This window comes from Meriones unguiculatus, chromosome 14 (genome assembly GCF_030254825.1).
Source record: "Meriones unguiculatus strain TT.TT164.6M chromosome 14, Bangor_MerUng_6.1, whole genome shotgun sequence".
Taxonomy (NCBI): Eukaryota; Metazoa; Chordata; class Mammalia; order Rodentia; family Muridae; genus Meriones; species Meriones unguiculatus.
In genome coordinates this window covers 19432109-19448647 of record NC_083361.1, presented here as the reverse complement: position 1 = coordinate 19448647, position 16539 = coordinate 19432109, and the positions used below count along the sequence as shown (strand labels likewise).

The 16539-nt window shown below is 45.5% G+C and overlaps 1 protein-coding gene across 3 annotated transcripts in view; it reads right to left on the bottom strand.

The window, feature by feature from the left end:
* Cdr2 (cerebellar degeneration related protein 2) overlaps window positions 1-16158 on the bottom strand; it is a 31913-nt gene extending 15755 nt beyond the window's left edge. Inside the window, exons 1-3 of one of the 3 annotated variants that reach the window (XM_021635686.2) lie at window positions 15853-16158; window positions 15107-15226; window positions 1224-1336 (exon numbers count right to left, since the gene is read on the bottom strand). In XM_021635686.2, the coding sequence (XP_021491361.1) occupies window positions 1224-1336; window positions 15107-15226; window positions 15853-15892 (273 nt within the window). In that variant the 5' untranslated portion in view covers window positions 15893-16158. Of the gene's footprint in view, window positions 1-1223; window positions 1337-14109; window positions 14400-15106; window positions 15227-15852 lie in introns of those variants that run through there. The other 2 variants (XM_060366913.1, XM_021635688.2) reach the window with 2 other exon arrangements.
* Window positions 16159-16539: the final 381 nt, after the last annotated feature.

The following is a 16539-nucleotide window of genomic DNA, read 5'->3' as shown; positions in this document are numbered from 1 at the left end:
AACGATTACATAAATAAGCAAGTAAATACCAAGAATTTTATTAATTCCTTGAGTTTGAGCACAGGGAATTTACACACACTATAAAATTAGATACTGCTTTATAACATAACAAAACTTTGGACTGGTTTAGCTGGAGGGAGGGAGGTGCCACCAAGGAACAGTGTGCAAGGAATGGCAACAGTGTGGGCAGGTGCCGCTGAGCATCAGGGGTGCGTGCGGATCTTTGTGTGCACGCTGGTCTGCACAACCATGCTTTCCTGTATATGTTACATGTTGCATTGACTGACTTTTTAACAGCCCTGGCTCTCCTGGACTCCCTTTGTAGACCAGGCTGGGCTTCAACTCACAAAGATCCACCTATCTCTGCCTCCTGAGTACTGGCTCAGGACATTAACTTTTAAAGGGAAAAACAAAAAAACAAACAGAAACCTTAAAAAACTAAGTAAAGCTTCATTCGGCTTTACATTCTGGCAAATACTAGATGGTTTATTTCTTGTATATTTTACCAAGGTTGAAAAAACGACTTTTTTTTTTTTTTTTTTTTAAATCAGAGCAGACTTACATACTAGGAAAACCTAAAGAAAGTATCTTTGGTTAGTCTGATGTGGAAAGGATAGGAGCTCCACAAGGACCAGATATATCTGGGAACAGGGTCTTTTCTGAGACTGACATTCAACCAAGGACCATGTATGGATATAACCTAGAACCCCCACTCAGATGTAGCCTGTGGTAACTCAGTAACCAATTGGTTTCCCAAAGTGAGGGGAACAAGGACTATTTCTAACAGGAACTCAATGACTGGCTCTTTGGTCTCCCTACCCCCAAAGGGAGGAGCAGTCCTGTAAGGCCACAGAGGAGGGCTTTGCAGGCAGTCCTGAAGATACCTGATAAAACAGGATCAGATGAATGGGGAGGAGGTCCCCCCTATCAGTGGACTTGGAAAGGGGCACGGTGGAGATGAGGGAGGGAGGGAGGGACTGGGAGGGAATGAGGGATCGGGACACTGCTGGGATACAGAGTTAATAAAATGTAACTGATAAATAAAATAAAATAAAATAAAATAAAAAAAAGAAAGTATCTTTGGTGGTTCAACTTCTCAAAAAAAAAAAAAAAAGACTACTTAGAGGTTGAATACTGTTTCTAGCTGCAAGTACTATTTTAGCAGTAGATTACTGGTCTAAGAGCAAAGAGCCACACCTCAGATGATGTAGCTCTCCCATTACCTCAATTTCCTGTAACTGCTCCTGATTGGTTGTGTACATCTGCTGAAGAGAATCCTCCAGCTCAGTGTTCCGGTCCAGTAGCGTCTTTCCAAGTTCAGCAGCAAGCTGGAGATCTAGCGCAACAAAAAGATCTTAGAATGGGGCAAGTGTGAGCTCACATCAACATTTTATATAATCTAGTTCCCAAAATAAACGAAGCAAGTCCCAACAAATGAAGTCAGATCCCAGTGGAATGCAGAATGGCCTGAAAGAAATGCCAGTCCTACTTAGAATTTGGTTGGGGCCTGCTGGCAGGTAAAGTACTCTCTCATGCACCCTTGTCAGACATGAAAGACGGAAGTCTACTTCATAGAGACGTGGGCATTCGTTCAGGAATGACCGTTCAGTACTGCAATTAGAAGATCATTATTAGGCAACAAACTTACTAAAATCCTGACATTCTGCTTTTTAGATGAGTCATCGCGCCGAAGCACACGCACGCCTCTCAGCCTCCAAAACTCCCATCGCTGCCGGGAGTACAACTGTCAAAGCAAAGGTTGCTGTGTGGACTCTTGAATTTTTATTTTGAATTGCGTGCATGTCTATTATAAGGGTGTTATAATAGACCCCAACTCACGTCCTCCCACTAAAGAAACAGCACTTATATTGAACTATATCGCCAACCTGCCATATGACATTTTTATATATAATTTATCTTTTAGGTGAAGAAACAACTCACAGAGTGTTAGGAGCACAAAAGTCTTTGCCTTTAACATACACGCACCAGGGAAACAATGTTAAACACACTAGGATGTCTCTTCAACAAAAGAGATTTATAACTTTTTGTTCTTGTTCTAAAAGTATGCCCGCATTCACACTGAAGACTTTTTTGGACTAGTGGCACCAGCAGAGGAGATTTTAAGATAGCCTAGTCTTGACTGCATTAAAAAAAAAAAAAAATAGAGAGAGTTGTTTGGATTCTTTGAACACTTTTCCTTTGAACTTTGTGTGTGTGTGTGTGTGTGTGTGTGTGCACGCACTCGCATGCACCTGTGAGGGTTGGTGCACTACTGACGGTCAGAAGCAAGCATTGGATCTCCTGGAACTGGAGTTACAAGCGGTTGCGAGCTGCTTGATGTGGGTGCTAAGAACCTAATCTAGGTCTTCCACAAAAGCAGTATATGGTCTGAACAGCTGAGCTATCTCCCCAACCCCCTATCCTGGACTCTCAAGGCAACTAGATATTAAAGCAACAAATCAAATGGGAAAGTAACCAGGAGTAAGATACTTGCTTCACAAGTCTGTCTCTCACTCTCATTCCCTTCCCCCACCGAATTCCTATCACACCTTTTTAAATTTTGTTTATTTATTTTTGGTTTAGTCTTTCAAGACAGGGTTTCTCCGTGTAGCCCTGGCTGTCTTGGAACGCTCTCTGTAGACCAGGCTGAACTCCAGTGCAGAGACCCGCCTGTCTCTGCCTCCTAAGGGCTGGGATTAAAGGCGTGCACCACCACTGCCGCTGCTGCTGCCAGGCCCTATCAAACCTTTAGGCAAAGCTGCAATATGCTTTTGATTCTACTTCCCTTAAACACAGCGCCAGGCGCTACCACATTATTCCACCCACCTCTCCCCTCTCAGCCAAGGCTGCCCTGCTTTCCCAGCTCCCGCTTCCCAATTACTACAACCACCGCCGCTCTGGCTTCCCTGTCTTAAAGCTCACTGTCAGCTGTCTTCTTAGACACGTGCAAATAGGACAGGTTTTGCTATATTACAAGCCCAGGAATAGAAATTTAGTTAGAACATAAAAAGAAATACAAAACAAGTATTAGTGGCAATGTAGACACCCTGAAAAAAAAAAAAAAGATTTTTGAGACCTGTGCGCTGACGCCAAATAATTAAAGTCTCCCCACGGATCCCCTACCAGGGAAAAGGAAAGGCCGTTCTGACAACTGATTAGCCCACCCTACAGGGCAGACCAGAGCCGAACAATGGTGGCAGGAACACCTCTTGACCAGCACGCTTAGTGCCGTGAGCCTCTTTCCCTGTCTTCACCTACCCCTTAGTGCTCCCTTACCTGGGCACGGGACGCAGTCATTAGGCCGCTCGCATTTGTTCCTCTTCCCAGGGTAGCCATGTGCACTAACTCTTGTTTTTCACTATCACCGGTCTCTTTAAGGGTGTATTGAAGACAGGCGGCTGAGCTTAGCTTGGTGGGGGTGCCAGAGCATAGGGCTTTTACTTTAAGAATTCCAGCAATTACTGTGACACAGGTAACTGAAATAATTATCTGTGTAGTGCACTTTATGGGCCAGCTCTATGATACAGTAGAAAATGCAACAACCCCCGGGCAGGAAGGTATTAAGACCCAATTCTGACTAGTACGTTCTAGAAAAGTGATTTTAAATGTTTTCATTTTTGTCATTTTTAATTGTGTGTTTCTGTCTTTGTGCTTGTGGGTATGTGCAAATGAGTGCAAGTGCCCACAGAGGCCTGAGGTGGAATTACAGGTGGTTGTCAGCTGCCTCATGTGGGTGCTGGGAACTGAACGTTGGCCTTCTGCAACAACAGTACATGCTTTTAACTGCTGAGCCACCTTCCCAGTCCCCAGTATGGTGAAAGGTTTTGTAACGGTCTCAATGCTTAATTGTCTTATCTGGAGAAGTGACTACCCTGTTAATGTCAGAGTGTAATCAAATGGAATAATAGAGGGAGCTTTTCAAACTCGGTTGCAGTATACAGAGCACTTCTAGAAGGCGTTGGTCTACAGACGTCTGTTGCTCTTCTCAACTCTGGCTACACTAACAGAACAGGGAAGCCCCTGCTTTGTTGACTTTCCTAGGCAACTAGGGGAGGCTAGACAGCGCATCAACACTCAATTTTCAAATGCGGTCGCACTGTCACCCAAATGTTGCTCTGACACTGTGTTCACACACATTCACATACAGATTCAGTAAAACTAGATTACATTTTAGGCACTGGGGATTGTAAGGAGCTCAGATATTAAAAACTGTTTTGCCTTCTTGGAGCTTACAGCCCGTGGGGAAACGGAGCCCAGAAGAATATGTAATGCAGAACTGCCAGCACTCAAGAGATCCTGTGAAGCGAGGAAGGTGTATGGAGGAGGGCGGACTACACCACAGGACACCACAACAGGGTGGGAGGGAACAGAATCCAGGCAGAGGCAAAGCAAGCGCAACGGCCCCGGGAGGAATCCTGAGGGAAGCTCTTAAAGGGCATGGGATTGAAGCAGAATGGGACAGGGAGGAGAATAAATCAGAAGGACTCCAAGGCAGCCAACTTGGGGAGTACTAAAGTAGAGATTAAGACATTGCTTTTTACTCCAAAGTGGGCGGAGAGACTAGGGAGGCTTGACAGGCTGAGTCCCTGAATAGGACAAAGGCAGAGCCCAGTAATAAGACACTAACTGTGAGTGAGGCAGGACAGCGCCTCAGACTAGACACAGAGATACAGAAAAGGAACAGACTTCAACATGACTTCAATGCTCTATTTCTTGATTAATTTGATACTGACTATCAAGGGGCAAAAAGTTAAATTATGTAAGGAGGAAACTAATTTTAGCTATGCCTTGAAAGATGGAAAGTCATCATGGAAGAGCCAGGAAATAACTTATCATACTGTATACCCTGGCAAGTAGCCAGTAAGAAGGAAGCAAGAACAGAGGGTGGAGTGAATCGAAATGGGAAAAACAGGCAAAGAGCAATCATAAAAGATGTTACAAGCCATGCCAGAGAAATTTCAAATTGTATTCTATGTGATGGTAGATCACTCCAGCTACTGGAATACAAATACGCATCATAAAAAACCCCACATAATTTTAAGCTTAATTTTTAAAAGATGACAAATAAGATTTAACATCAGTCCACTAGGTTAAACATCTTTCTTTCACTTTTGACATTTAGAAGTTAACCTAGAATTAATGGTAACACAAAAACAACAAACTCTGTTATATAGTAACGCCCACCCAACAACACAATTCGTCCTGTGCTGGGTTGCTTTGAGGAAAAAAAAATACAAAGCAACAAATCCTACTACACACCAGTCCAGCTCAGCTCTAAATATACCCACGTTTCTTGCTTTTTTTCATACAAGGTATTTTGATTATGTCTTTTCCCTACCCCAACTCTTCCCAGATCCTCCCCAGTACTGGAAAGAGTAAAAGAGGAAATACAGGGAGAAACAACTAACACTAAAAGCCACTTGAAAAACTAGATGGAACTCTACTAATGTAGAAGCTTAAATATATAGACAACAATACATACACAAACAAAAGGAACTGAAACGGAGTCACTCAGCGATAGGGTAGACAATACCCCAACCAGGGATCTTCTGCCACCAAGTCAAACCTCCAGTGCCAAGCCTGGGCTGCATCTTGTTGGGTCATTGGCCAAAGGGGTTCCCAGGAAGCCCCTACACATCACAACCTATGGGTTGATCTCCACAACCTAAGGGTAAGGCACTATTGCTTAAGACAACACTTAAGTTTCGTTATTTAACCCAAAGACGTAAAGACGGTGCCTAACTAGAAACTCCATCTCTAATGGCTAGTGTTCACGGGGCTGGAAGGTATTTTGGACATTACTAAATCATCTAGCTACAAACCCTGCGACCTACAACAGTGACCTGCCTGCAAGATATACTGGTACAATAGTGGTACAAATGTTATGGAGTATCCAACAAGTTTTCTTTTTGGAATGGACTTAAAGATCCATTCCATGAACTGGAACCTATGGTTGGCACTGCTAAAGTGGCCAAAACCCTGAGACTAAACGGGCCACGGGCCTAAGGGGGAAACAGTATGTTCATTCTTCAAGTGAAGATCCCACTGTTGACCAGACTGATCTCTAATTCAAAACCTTGCTCATCCTGCCAAGCAACTGAGATTAAACCATGTGTACCACATATCCAGAATATTCACCTTACAAATTTATCACTCTTTAAAAATGAACCATACTAATAGTTGCTAAAATGTGTTCTCTTATGATTTCAATTTTAACAATATTAAAAATATATATTACTCTTATTACATTAAGGCCAGTAAAGAAGCCAATCAAATGCTATCTTGTCTTCACAAGCTAAAGCCTTTACCAACAGCTCAAAACACTTAACAGACATTAATCTTGGTATGCTTTTATAGGCTATAAAACCTAGTTCTTCAGATGAGACAACCCGAAGGAGAAAACTATTAAAGTATTCAACAAAATACACACAGTGAGTCACAGACAAGGCAGAAACTAAAGTCAGCAGGTTCTAACTCACGTCACCCAGACTCCCAACTCCCATCTGCATAGTGTTTTGTTTTTCTTCTCCCATCGCTAGAGCCTTGCACATACAAGGCAAATGATCTAAAGTAACATCCCTAACCACCTCCCTCTCACCACCTCCTATAGAGTCTCACTACATAACTAAGACTGTTTTTTGTTTTTGTTTTTTGTTTTTTGCTTTTCGAGAAGTTTCTCTGAGTAGCCCTGGCTGTCCTGGACTTCCTTTTGAAGACCAGGCTGGCCTCAAACTCACAGTGTCTACCTGCCTCTGCCTCCCTAAGTGCTGGGATTACAGGCGGTGCCACCTTCCCCAGCTATCTCAGGCTGGTCTAAATTCAATCTTTCTGCCTCACATTATCAGTGCTAGAATTACAGGAATGTGCCCCCCATGTCCAGCTGTGAAATAGGTTGGTTCTTCTCCCTTCTTCAGTGCTGGGGCTCAACTCCAGGGCTTTGTACATTCTAAGCAAGCACTCAACCACTGAACTAAATCTTCAAACCCATGACTATATAGTTTTAAGGCTGAAGAAAGATGTTCACATGCTACTTTAAGGGAGGAGATTACAAAGCTCCCTAATATAGGGCTTTAATCACTTGTGAGTGACAGCAGGTGAAATGAAGAGTTCAGCCATTTGGGTATTTATGGCCAGCTCAGCCAGGGAAAGAACATCCACACCCAGCCAAGTTAGTATCTGTTTTTAACTGAATGAAAAAACAAAACAAAAACAAACAAACAAACAAAAAATAAACTATAATTGGAGATGGTGAAGGACACCTGTAATCCTATCACTCTGGAGGCAGAAACAGGAGTCTGCCACAAGTTCAAAGCCAGCCTTGGTTTACACAGCAAGTTCCAGGCCAGCCAGCGTTATGCATTGAGACCTTGTCTCAAAAGGCAAAACAACAACAAAAAAGAACTACATTCACGGGGCTGGAGAGATGGCTCAGTGGTTAAGAGCACTGTCTGCTCTTCCAAAGGACCTGGGTTCAAATCCCAGAACCCACATGGCAGTTCACAACCATCTGTAATGACAATTCTAACAGATCTGACACCTTCACACTAATGCACATAAAATATTAAATAAATTATTAAAAAAAAAAAAAGAACTACATTCACTGTGCAGGAGTGGCAGAGTGTGCAGGCAGGGGCAGGTGATGGATCTCAGTCAGTTTGAGGACAGTCCAAACCAGCCAGGGCTACTACATAGTGAGTGAGGCTTGTCTCAAAAAATAAAAAAGGCAGGCAGCACTCTGTGAGTTCAAGGCCAGCCTGCTCTATATAGATGAATTCCAGGAGAGCCAGGGCTATGCAATGCAGAGACTCTGTCTTAAACAACAAAACCAGCAATACCCAAACAAACAAGAACAAAAACTGCATATGGCTAATGGCACAACAATTATCTTCTACTCATAGCTATGTACTGTGTGTGTGTCGCCCACATGCAACCATCACACTAATAAAGACATCAGGGGGATGGAGGATGGCTCAGTGGTTTAGAGCACTTGTTGCTCTCGCAGACAACCCAGATTCAATTCCCACACCTACATGGTGGCTGAAAACCATCCATTAATTCCAGTTCCAGGGGATCTGACTCCCTCTTCTGGCCTACAAAGGTACCAGGCACACATATAGTGCACATACAAACATGCAGGCAAAACCACCACACATAGAAAAGAAAACAAATCTAACACAAACAAATAACAACAACACTGAAACACCCCACTAGGGATGCAGCATTACCGTTAGCATCTCCTATTGCCTGTCTTTCCGCTGGCCTGTTGTAAAGTGTAACACCTCACCAAGGCGGGTGGGAAATCTTACCTAGCAGTTAACACCTGAGCTGACACAGACACATAAAGTCGTGTGTGTGTGTGTGTGTGTGTGTGTGAGATAAAGTAGTAAAAGCAAAATTGTCTAGGGGTACAAAAATGGACCAATGGACCGGGATGATCAAAGTGTGGGCAGGAGATTGGAAGGGAATATTCTCATCATATATTATAGCTATACTGATATGAAAATGTTTATCCACAGCACAGTACCACATGCAATGAATATACATAATAGAAAATACAAAAAACACAAAATAAAAACAAACTCTCACAAAATAAAGGCCAATTCTCACAAATTAAGAAAAAAAAAACTGAAGCCAAACTGAACTGACAAAAACATTTGAAGTGAGACGTCTTCAGAATCAAGACGTGAGTTCCTCACGCACTTCCATTCGGTTATGAACTGCTTATGCCAATTAGCAGCAGCCACGAGCAAGTTTCCTGCTACTGCAAGTCAAATATAGCCTCTTTCTTTTTTTTTCTTATTAGCCAACGGCAAATAAACAAGAAGCCAAGACTCATCTTTATCTCAGTCCTTAATCGAGTTAAACAGAGGCCCCACCAGGCTCAGTAACCTAAAGCTTCAGTGTTTTGAATATTTCATGGACTGTTTAGAATTCTAGCAAGTCAAAGCGTAACTACAAGAAGGCACCTGTGAGGTCACACTGTATAATAGGACATTACTTCAGACCAGTTAAGTACAAAGACAACCAACTGTTTCAGTCTTTGAAACACGTCATTTCCTGTTGTGTAGCATCTGGCCTTCATGACCAAAAGGAGCCAAAAGCTGGCAGGAAGCCCTGGAAGTGTTTCTAAGGTAATTGGTGGAGGGAACAGGAGACTGCTGAAGTCCTTTATTTTTTAATTAAGGCACAAAAGGAAAGGGAATCACATAGTTCTGAGGCTTTGCACACCTGTTTATCTATTACAGTAAGGATTTCCATTGCCTTTTCTAAATCCTCCTGAATTGGCCTGGCTTAGGTAGTCACTATAAATATCATAGATTTATAATGTATCAGTGTTATATACGTTTGATATTCTTTCATTAGTCAATCTTGGCAGGTTTTTTTTTTTTTAAGTACCAGGGATCACACCCAGGACCTCATTCATATACAAAAAGCAAGGGCTCTACCTCTGAGTACATCCTGAGCCCTAATATGCTCTACTCTCACAGTGCAGGCTGCCAGCTTTCCACGCTCACTCAGCTACTGCGTCAACAGTAGCTGACTGAGTCTTTAAAAAAGCTCTTCCTTACAGAATTTATTAGTCTCTTCATTTTACTTGTTTCTTAAACATCAGAAAGCAAGAAAGCAAGAAAGCTGAGGATAGCACTCTAGAGTTGTCATCTGCAGCAGTAGTTCAATTACATCAAGGCTGGAAGCTTTTCCTATTACAAAGTCAAATGCGTCATTTGGTGACGTTCCTGTTCAATGTCTGTTACCAACATTACTATAATTGAGAACATACACACACACACACAAGACCTCAACATAAACATCAAGAAAAGCGATGGTGTCAGTTTTAATGACCCTCTAAACAATGATTCAGCATTAAGTGCACATTAGGAATTTGGAGATGAGCTCACTCTGAAATTTACAAAGACCGTACTCATCTTGCAAAGGCATTTCAGTATTCTTAAAATTATAACTTCATTTGGTGATCTATACACCTGCAACTCAAACCCTTATTCTAAAGGTTGCATAGCTCCACAAGTGACAACTGCAATGGCAGCTGGCCTAAAGAAGAAAACAGTCTTTGAAGCCTTTCCACCTTGTTCTTGAGGCACATTTCAAAGCAAGCACCATCATTTCCTACATAGAAGGCTCTTGCTGTCCCAGAAAGGACTGTGTCCAAAGATCATTGTCAGTATTCTTCCCGTGCCAGCTCAGCCCTCTAACAAACGGCTCCTCATCAAAGCATTTTTGTCTCTGTGCAACTTTATATGTAACAAGATAGGAATAGGAGATCAGAGTTGACTGAGGTTAGAATGTTCTCTAGATTTTAATTTGAAGAGAAAGGAAGGTCCTAACAAACTTTAACACAGTTTGTTTAACTTAGATAATAGCATCCATTACTAAATTATGAAATAAAAAAATGTAACAGTCCCAGTGCTTTAGAAAATGTTTGTTGTTGTTGTTTTTTAAGATTCAGTCTCACTATATAGCCTTGACTGGCCTGGAGCTTTCTATGTAGATCAGGCTGGCTCGAACTCACAGAGATCCACCTAGAAAGGTGTGTACCACCACGTCTGCCACTATGCTCAGTTGTAATTTTTTTTTCCTTGTAGGTTGTTCTATAAAGCAGGCCGTGAAGCTGGAGAGATGGCTCAGAGGCTAAGTGCACTTACTGCTCTTGCAGAGGACCTAGGTCCAGTTCCCAGTACCCATATAGCAGCTCACAACTGCCTGTAACTCCAGTTCCAGGGGCTCTGACATCATCTTCTAGTATACATACATACATACATGCAGGGAAACATACACATAAAATAAAATTTTGCTTAGAGGGCAAAGGTGTTTGCCTTCCAAGCCTGGGGATCAGAATTTGATCCTGAGAAGTTACGGAAAGGGAGTAGGGACTTGCACCAGAGTTGTTCTATGACTCCACACAGCAGCTGGCATGCACTTCCCCTCCAACACAAAGTAATAATACACTCGAGAGAAACCGGGCATGGAATCTCTTCATTCAGCAGACTGAGGCAGGAAGACTGCTCTGAGTTTGAAGTTGGTTTGGGTTACACACCAGGCCCCTATTTCAGAAAAGTAAAGAGCTGGAAGGTGGTTTAGTGGTTAAGAGCACTGACTGAGCGTGCGTTCAACTGCCAAGACCCACTCAGTGGAATGAGAGAGCTGACTTCCACGAGTAATCCTCTGACCTACATATACACTCTATGGTATGAGGCCCCCACTTCCCTCCCCACCCCCAAAATAAAAATCTGGCTCTATGGCTTACACATTTAAGCTCAATGAGAGGTTGAGTATTCTGGCCAGTCTTATGTCAATTTGACACAATGTATAGTCACCAGAGTAGAGAGCCATACATAAGCCTGGAGGGCATTTTCTTACTTAGCCATGGGTGTGGGAGGGCCAAGCCTATTGTGGGTGAGGCCAGCCCTGGGCTGGTGGTCCTGGGTTCTATGAGAAAGCAGGCTGAGCAAGCCATGGGGAGCAAGCCAGTAAGCAGCTCCCCTCCATGGCCTCTGTATCAGCTCCTGCCTCCAGGTTCAATCTTGCTTGAGTTCCTGCCCTGAATTCCTTCAGTAATGGGTTACATTGTCAAATATAAGCAAAATAAACCTTTTCCTCCCTAACTTGTTTTTGCTCATGGTGTTTCACCACAGCAATTGAAATCCTAATTAGGGTACTGAGGTACAAGGATTGCCTGATTTCAAAAGCCAGCTTGGGGGACACAGTAAGACCTTACCTTAAACAAGCCTCAATGTTTTTGGTAAAGTGTTTTCGGTCATCTATTAAATACAGATGTTCCTAAGTTAGTAACGAAGGTGATGGAGAACACATGAGAAAATCCGATTAGAGCTCCTTAATCTACACAGAGACAGAGCTGCTACCTAACTACTTAGAAGCGAGTGCTGAGGGTCCACATTTACGAGCACCTTCAGATGTCTCTACTGAGTGGCTTCATGAACAGCAGCCCAGGGAGTAGGAGTCCTGCCTCCCTAACAGGACAGTGGTGCCACGGCCTACATTAATACCTAGGATAGAGAAAACAATTTGTTCCTGAGGAACAGCTGTAAGCTCTGTTCAAAGTTTAGTTCTAGGCTGGCTCTGGTACACTGCCTGCCTAGCATGGATTGAGGCACTGGGATCAATCCCAGCACACCATATGCACAAAACTGTTTAACATAGAAGAGAGCAAAACTGGGGAAAAGATGCTCAAAAGAGCAGCTGTCATTCTTTCAGAGGCAGGCTGAAAAGCTAACAGGATTTCACACCTTCCATTTGTACTTTATAGGGCTGCTTATGATACAGAAGCTATGGCAAAGTCCACTGTGGCAACAGCTTTTAAAGCCTTTGAAAAGTATAGAAGAAATTCCAAATGGAGATTGACAGCGAAGAAGTAAGTTCAGAGGTTAGGGTTTGTTAAGACTTGAAGACGTGACAACTTCATTTGGATCAGAAGAATCCACACACAGCCCCAAACATGTTCTGTTTACTTCTCAGTAGACCGAGATATTACAACTGGTTGTTCCTGATAACCTCCTGGAAAGGGGGGTTGGCTGCTGGGAGGACTAGAGCACTGGATGGAGGAGAGCTGTGAAAACAGTAATCCTGTGTGAGAGCTTCAATTCAGGCCAATAAATATCAAATCAAGTTTCTATTATGATGCGCTATATATGATGTTAGATCCGGGAGACCAGCCTGCCCTTGGAGATTTTGGATGCTTCTTAAATATGGTAATGAAGAATCTCTTGCTTGGATTATATGAACAACTACAGTGGTACAGGGATCCATTTGGGCTTAGGTCGTTGCACATTAAGGAATAAAGAAAAACAGAAATAAACTTTAAAAAATAAACAAATTACCACCTCTCCAAAGATGCACTCGTTTTCCTTTTCTCTTTTCTAAGTATGGGTCATTCAAGCCCACCTTTTTTTCCCCTTTCTGTCAAATTCAGTGGAATTGTGAACAGGCAGCAGCGTGTTTAACAGCCAACCCAAACGGATAAAATTTCGCTACAAGTCTCGAGTGGGAAGAATTACGCAGAAAAGCACAAAGAGGATGCTTGAAAGAACTCCTGGAGATCGTTACGCACGGTGGCTCAGAATGTGTGCTCTGCAGCCTGCAGTGAAAACCTAGTTTCCCCAACAGTGTCTCCTCCAGCCAGAGGTAACTATAGCAGCACTTGACGTTATTGGGAGAACCAAAGGAGCCTATCAGGGTGACTAGGGCCTATCAGTGTCCCCAAACACAAACTCTTGCTACCAACGTGCAAGAAAATGGGACACTGGCTTAAGTCCGAGGGCACTCTTGAGACTGTTTCTGGGGATGCGGCAAGCAAGAACACCAAGGCAGGATAATTTTTAATTGAAAAACCGAATGCAAAGAAAACAAAGGGCGTGATAAAACTGTCCTCAGATAACTGCACTTGGCACCTGATGAACGACGCCTAAGTAATAGATTAAAACAAACCAAAACATTCTGACATCCAACTGAGGAAGTAGTTGAACGGGGGATGCTAAGATCTGAACAGTGTCTGCAAGGCTCCTCATCCCGAGTGGAGAGTGAGATCAAAAAACACTCGCTCCCACATTCGGCTCTGGGGAGTCCACCTAACTCTTTCAGCCTCTGCTTTCTGGAAAACAGGACAACAAAACAATTGCTCGCAGGGTGATGGCGCGGGTACCGCACAGCAGTACTGCCCCCCCCCCCCCCACCTGCAGCGGCTTGCAGGCTCCGCCGGCGGTGGAAGGCGCCTGAGGGAAAGCGGGACCCGGAGGACCCGGAGCCCGGTCAGCCGCCCACCCCTGCCCACCTCGGAGGTGCACGAAGGGGATGGATCCGTTCAGCCCCCCCCCCCCCAAGCGCTTTCTTCAAGCGCTGCGCAGCAGCCCGTGCTGCGCATCCGCAGAGCCGTGGGCCGCGCGCTTGCTCCTTGCGGCCGGGATGGGCGGATCCTCTGCCAGGTGAGCGCGGGGAGACCCCCGGCCCCGCACCCCGAACCTCCAACCCAAGGAACTTTCTAGCACTTTCCACACCTGCCACCCGCCATGCCCCCCCCCCCGCCCGCCCCACCGGGCCCCCGACCTCGAGCCCCAACCCCGGCGAGCTCCCCCTCACCTTGCTGGAGGTCCCGGTGGTCGTACCAGGGCTCCTCCTCCATCTCAAACTCCTCCACCAGGTTATCGGCCAGCATTTCTCCGGGGGCGTCCGGGGGCAGCGGGCTCTGCCGCCGCCCCGCCGTTTCGGCCGCTGCCCCGGGCTGTCCCCCGGCCCCGCCGCCCTCAGCCAGAGCCGCCCTCGGGCGGGACGCGCCGGCCCCCGCCGCAGCTCCCGCCGCCCAACGGCCGGTGCCCTAGCGAGAGCGCGCCCCGGGTGGCACCCGGAGCCGGCTCTTCACGGCCGCTGCCCGGCCCAACGTGGCACTTTGGCAGAACCCTCCCAAGCCGGGGAGACGATTCAAACCCGAGCGGCGACTTGACCAATCGCGAATGGGCCGCCGGGAGAGCGGCAGCGACTCCAGCCAATAGGATCTCGGATTAGGGCGCGGGTTCGCGGGCCGCCGGCCAATCAGAGCTCGGAGGGGAACAAAGGAGGCGGGGAAGAGCGGAGAGGGTGCGGCCGGCGGCCCCTCCCCTTTTGTCTGCGTCGCGGCTACTCTGTGAGTGCGCTCCAGTTCCGGAGCGCGGAGGTGCCTGCGGCGACCCCACCTTTGCTCCCGGCCGTGTTGTACCCAACTGCCGAGGGTTTCGCGGCTCCGGGCATCCTCTTCCCACCCGAGGGGGTTCGGAAGCGGACTAGCCCTCCTCGGCTCTGCCCTCGGTGACGCGCGGAGGGAGACGCGGGGTTCGTCGCGAGGTTAGGACCGAGAGAACGCTGCTGTAGAGGGAAAACTGCTCCTGGAGGTCGGAGCCCCGGCCTCCCCGGGGATGGAAATGAACCCCCAAAACGGCGGTCCCCAGCCCCGCTCGACCCTCCAAGGCCGGGTCCGGCCGGTGGGAGCCGCCTCCCTTGGGAAAAGTTGCCGGCAGTTTTGCATTAAAAAAAAATAATAATAATATATATTTTTTAAGGTTTGTATTGCCTCGGAGCAGGCGTCGCGGTTGTTGATGCAGACCTAAAACTGCTGCTTCTCGGGTTGAGCTTTTAGCATAGTTGGGTCCCTCACACGTGGAAACTCTCAAACATGGCCAGGTCGGCGCAGCTGTTGAGGGTGTTGAGGGTGAGCTGGTAACGTCTGTGGAGGAAAGGAGGAAAATGGTCACAGAAGTGAGGAGAGAAGGAGAGGAAACGCTCAGCTTTGGCAGTAGTGAGCCGCTAGGTACCTCCTGAAGTCACTAGAACTAAAGTGGAAAGCGGTAGTAATTTTACCTTGTCCAAAAAAATAATAATAAAAGAAAAGCGTCAGTCGTGGCCTTAAAGAATGTACACAGATCACTATGGTTTAAAATAAGAGAAATTGCTAGGAGGAAATTACAGGTTCTCAGAGTTAGATCTTGGATACTTTGGACGAAGAAAAACTTAACCCTAATTTTTCTTTCTTTTTTTCCTTTCTTCCTTTTTTTTCCGGTACTAGGGTGCCTCGTGCATTTCAGATAATCATTCTACCCCTGAGCTGTAGCTCCAGCCCCTTCCTCATTCTTATGGGTTGTAACATGCACCTTGCTCAAATCTGTGTAACGCTGAGCACCTGCCCCTGGGAAGGTGGGCTTGTGAAGGACGAACAAGCCTCCGCTTTGTGAAGTGTGTTTATGTTGTTTGCCCAGGCTCTTGCTGTACGGCCCCAGCTGGCCTGGAGCTCGATATGCAGGCTGGCTCTACCTCCAGAGTGCTGGGATAAAAGGCATACGCCATCACACCTACCCCTACCGTGAGGTTGCTCTGGCAAGGTTTTCCTCTTCATTCCTTAAGGAAGACTCCGTAATAGACTAGAAGGCACCAAGAACGAGAGTTAGAAACCCAGGGGTCTAGCCACAGTCTGTACTACAAAGAAACCTTTGGCACCCACTTAGGGGAGAGATGACCTCTTTGCCCAACAGTCATGAAAATCAAAGAAACTGCCCAGGAAAGCTGTGTTATTTCTAAGAGTTATTGTGAAGGCACTGCTAAAAACAACAGCATCAAAATAACATACTTAATTCTCTTTTTGCCTCTCCCTTCTTTTTCTTTTTTCCCCCTCCACTCACATTCAAGAAAAAGTGCTGAGCCACAATCCCAGCCCACGAGTATATCAAAATAAGTAGTAATAGTAACATTGCAACCTGTTGTTGACGATTCTATGGCGATATAAAATGAGAAAAAGTTTTTTCCTTCTTATAGGGGAATGCCAATCAGAAATATAAAAGTAATAACAAAGTAATATTAGCCGGGGATGGTGGTGCCCTCAGGGCTGGAGATAGGGAAACAGAGGGGAATTGTGAGTTTGATACCAACCTGTGCTACATAGCAAAACCCAGTCTCAGAGAACAGAACACACAGGCAGAAGCAAACCAAAGTAGATCAGGCCAGATAGTTCAGTGGGTAAAGGTGCTTGCTTCCTTACCTGATAAG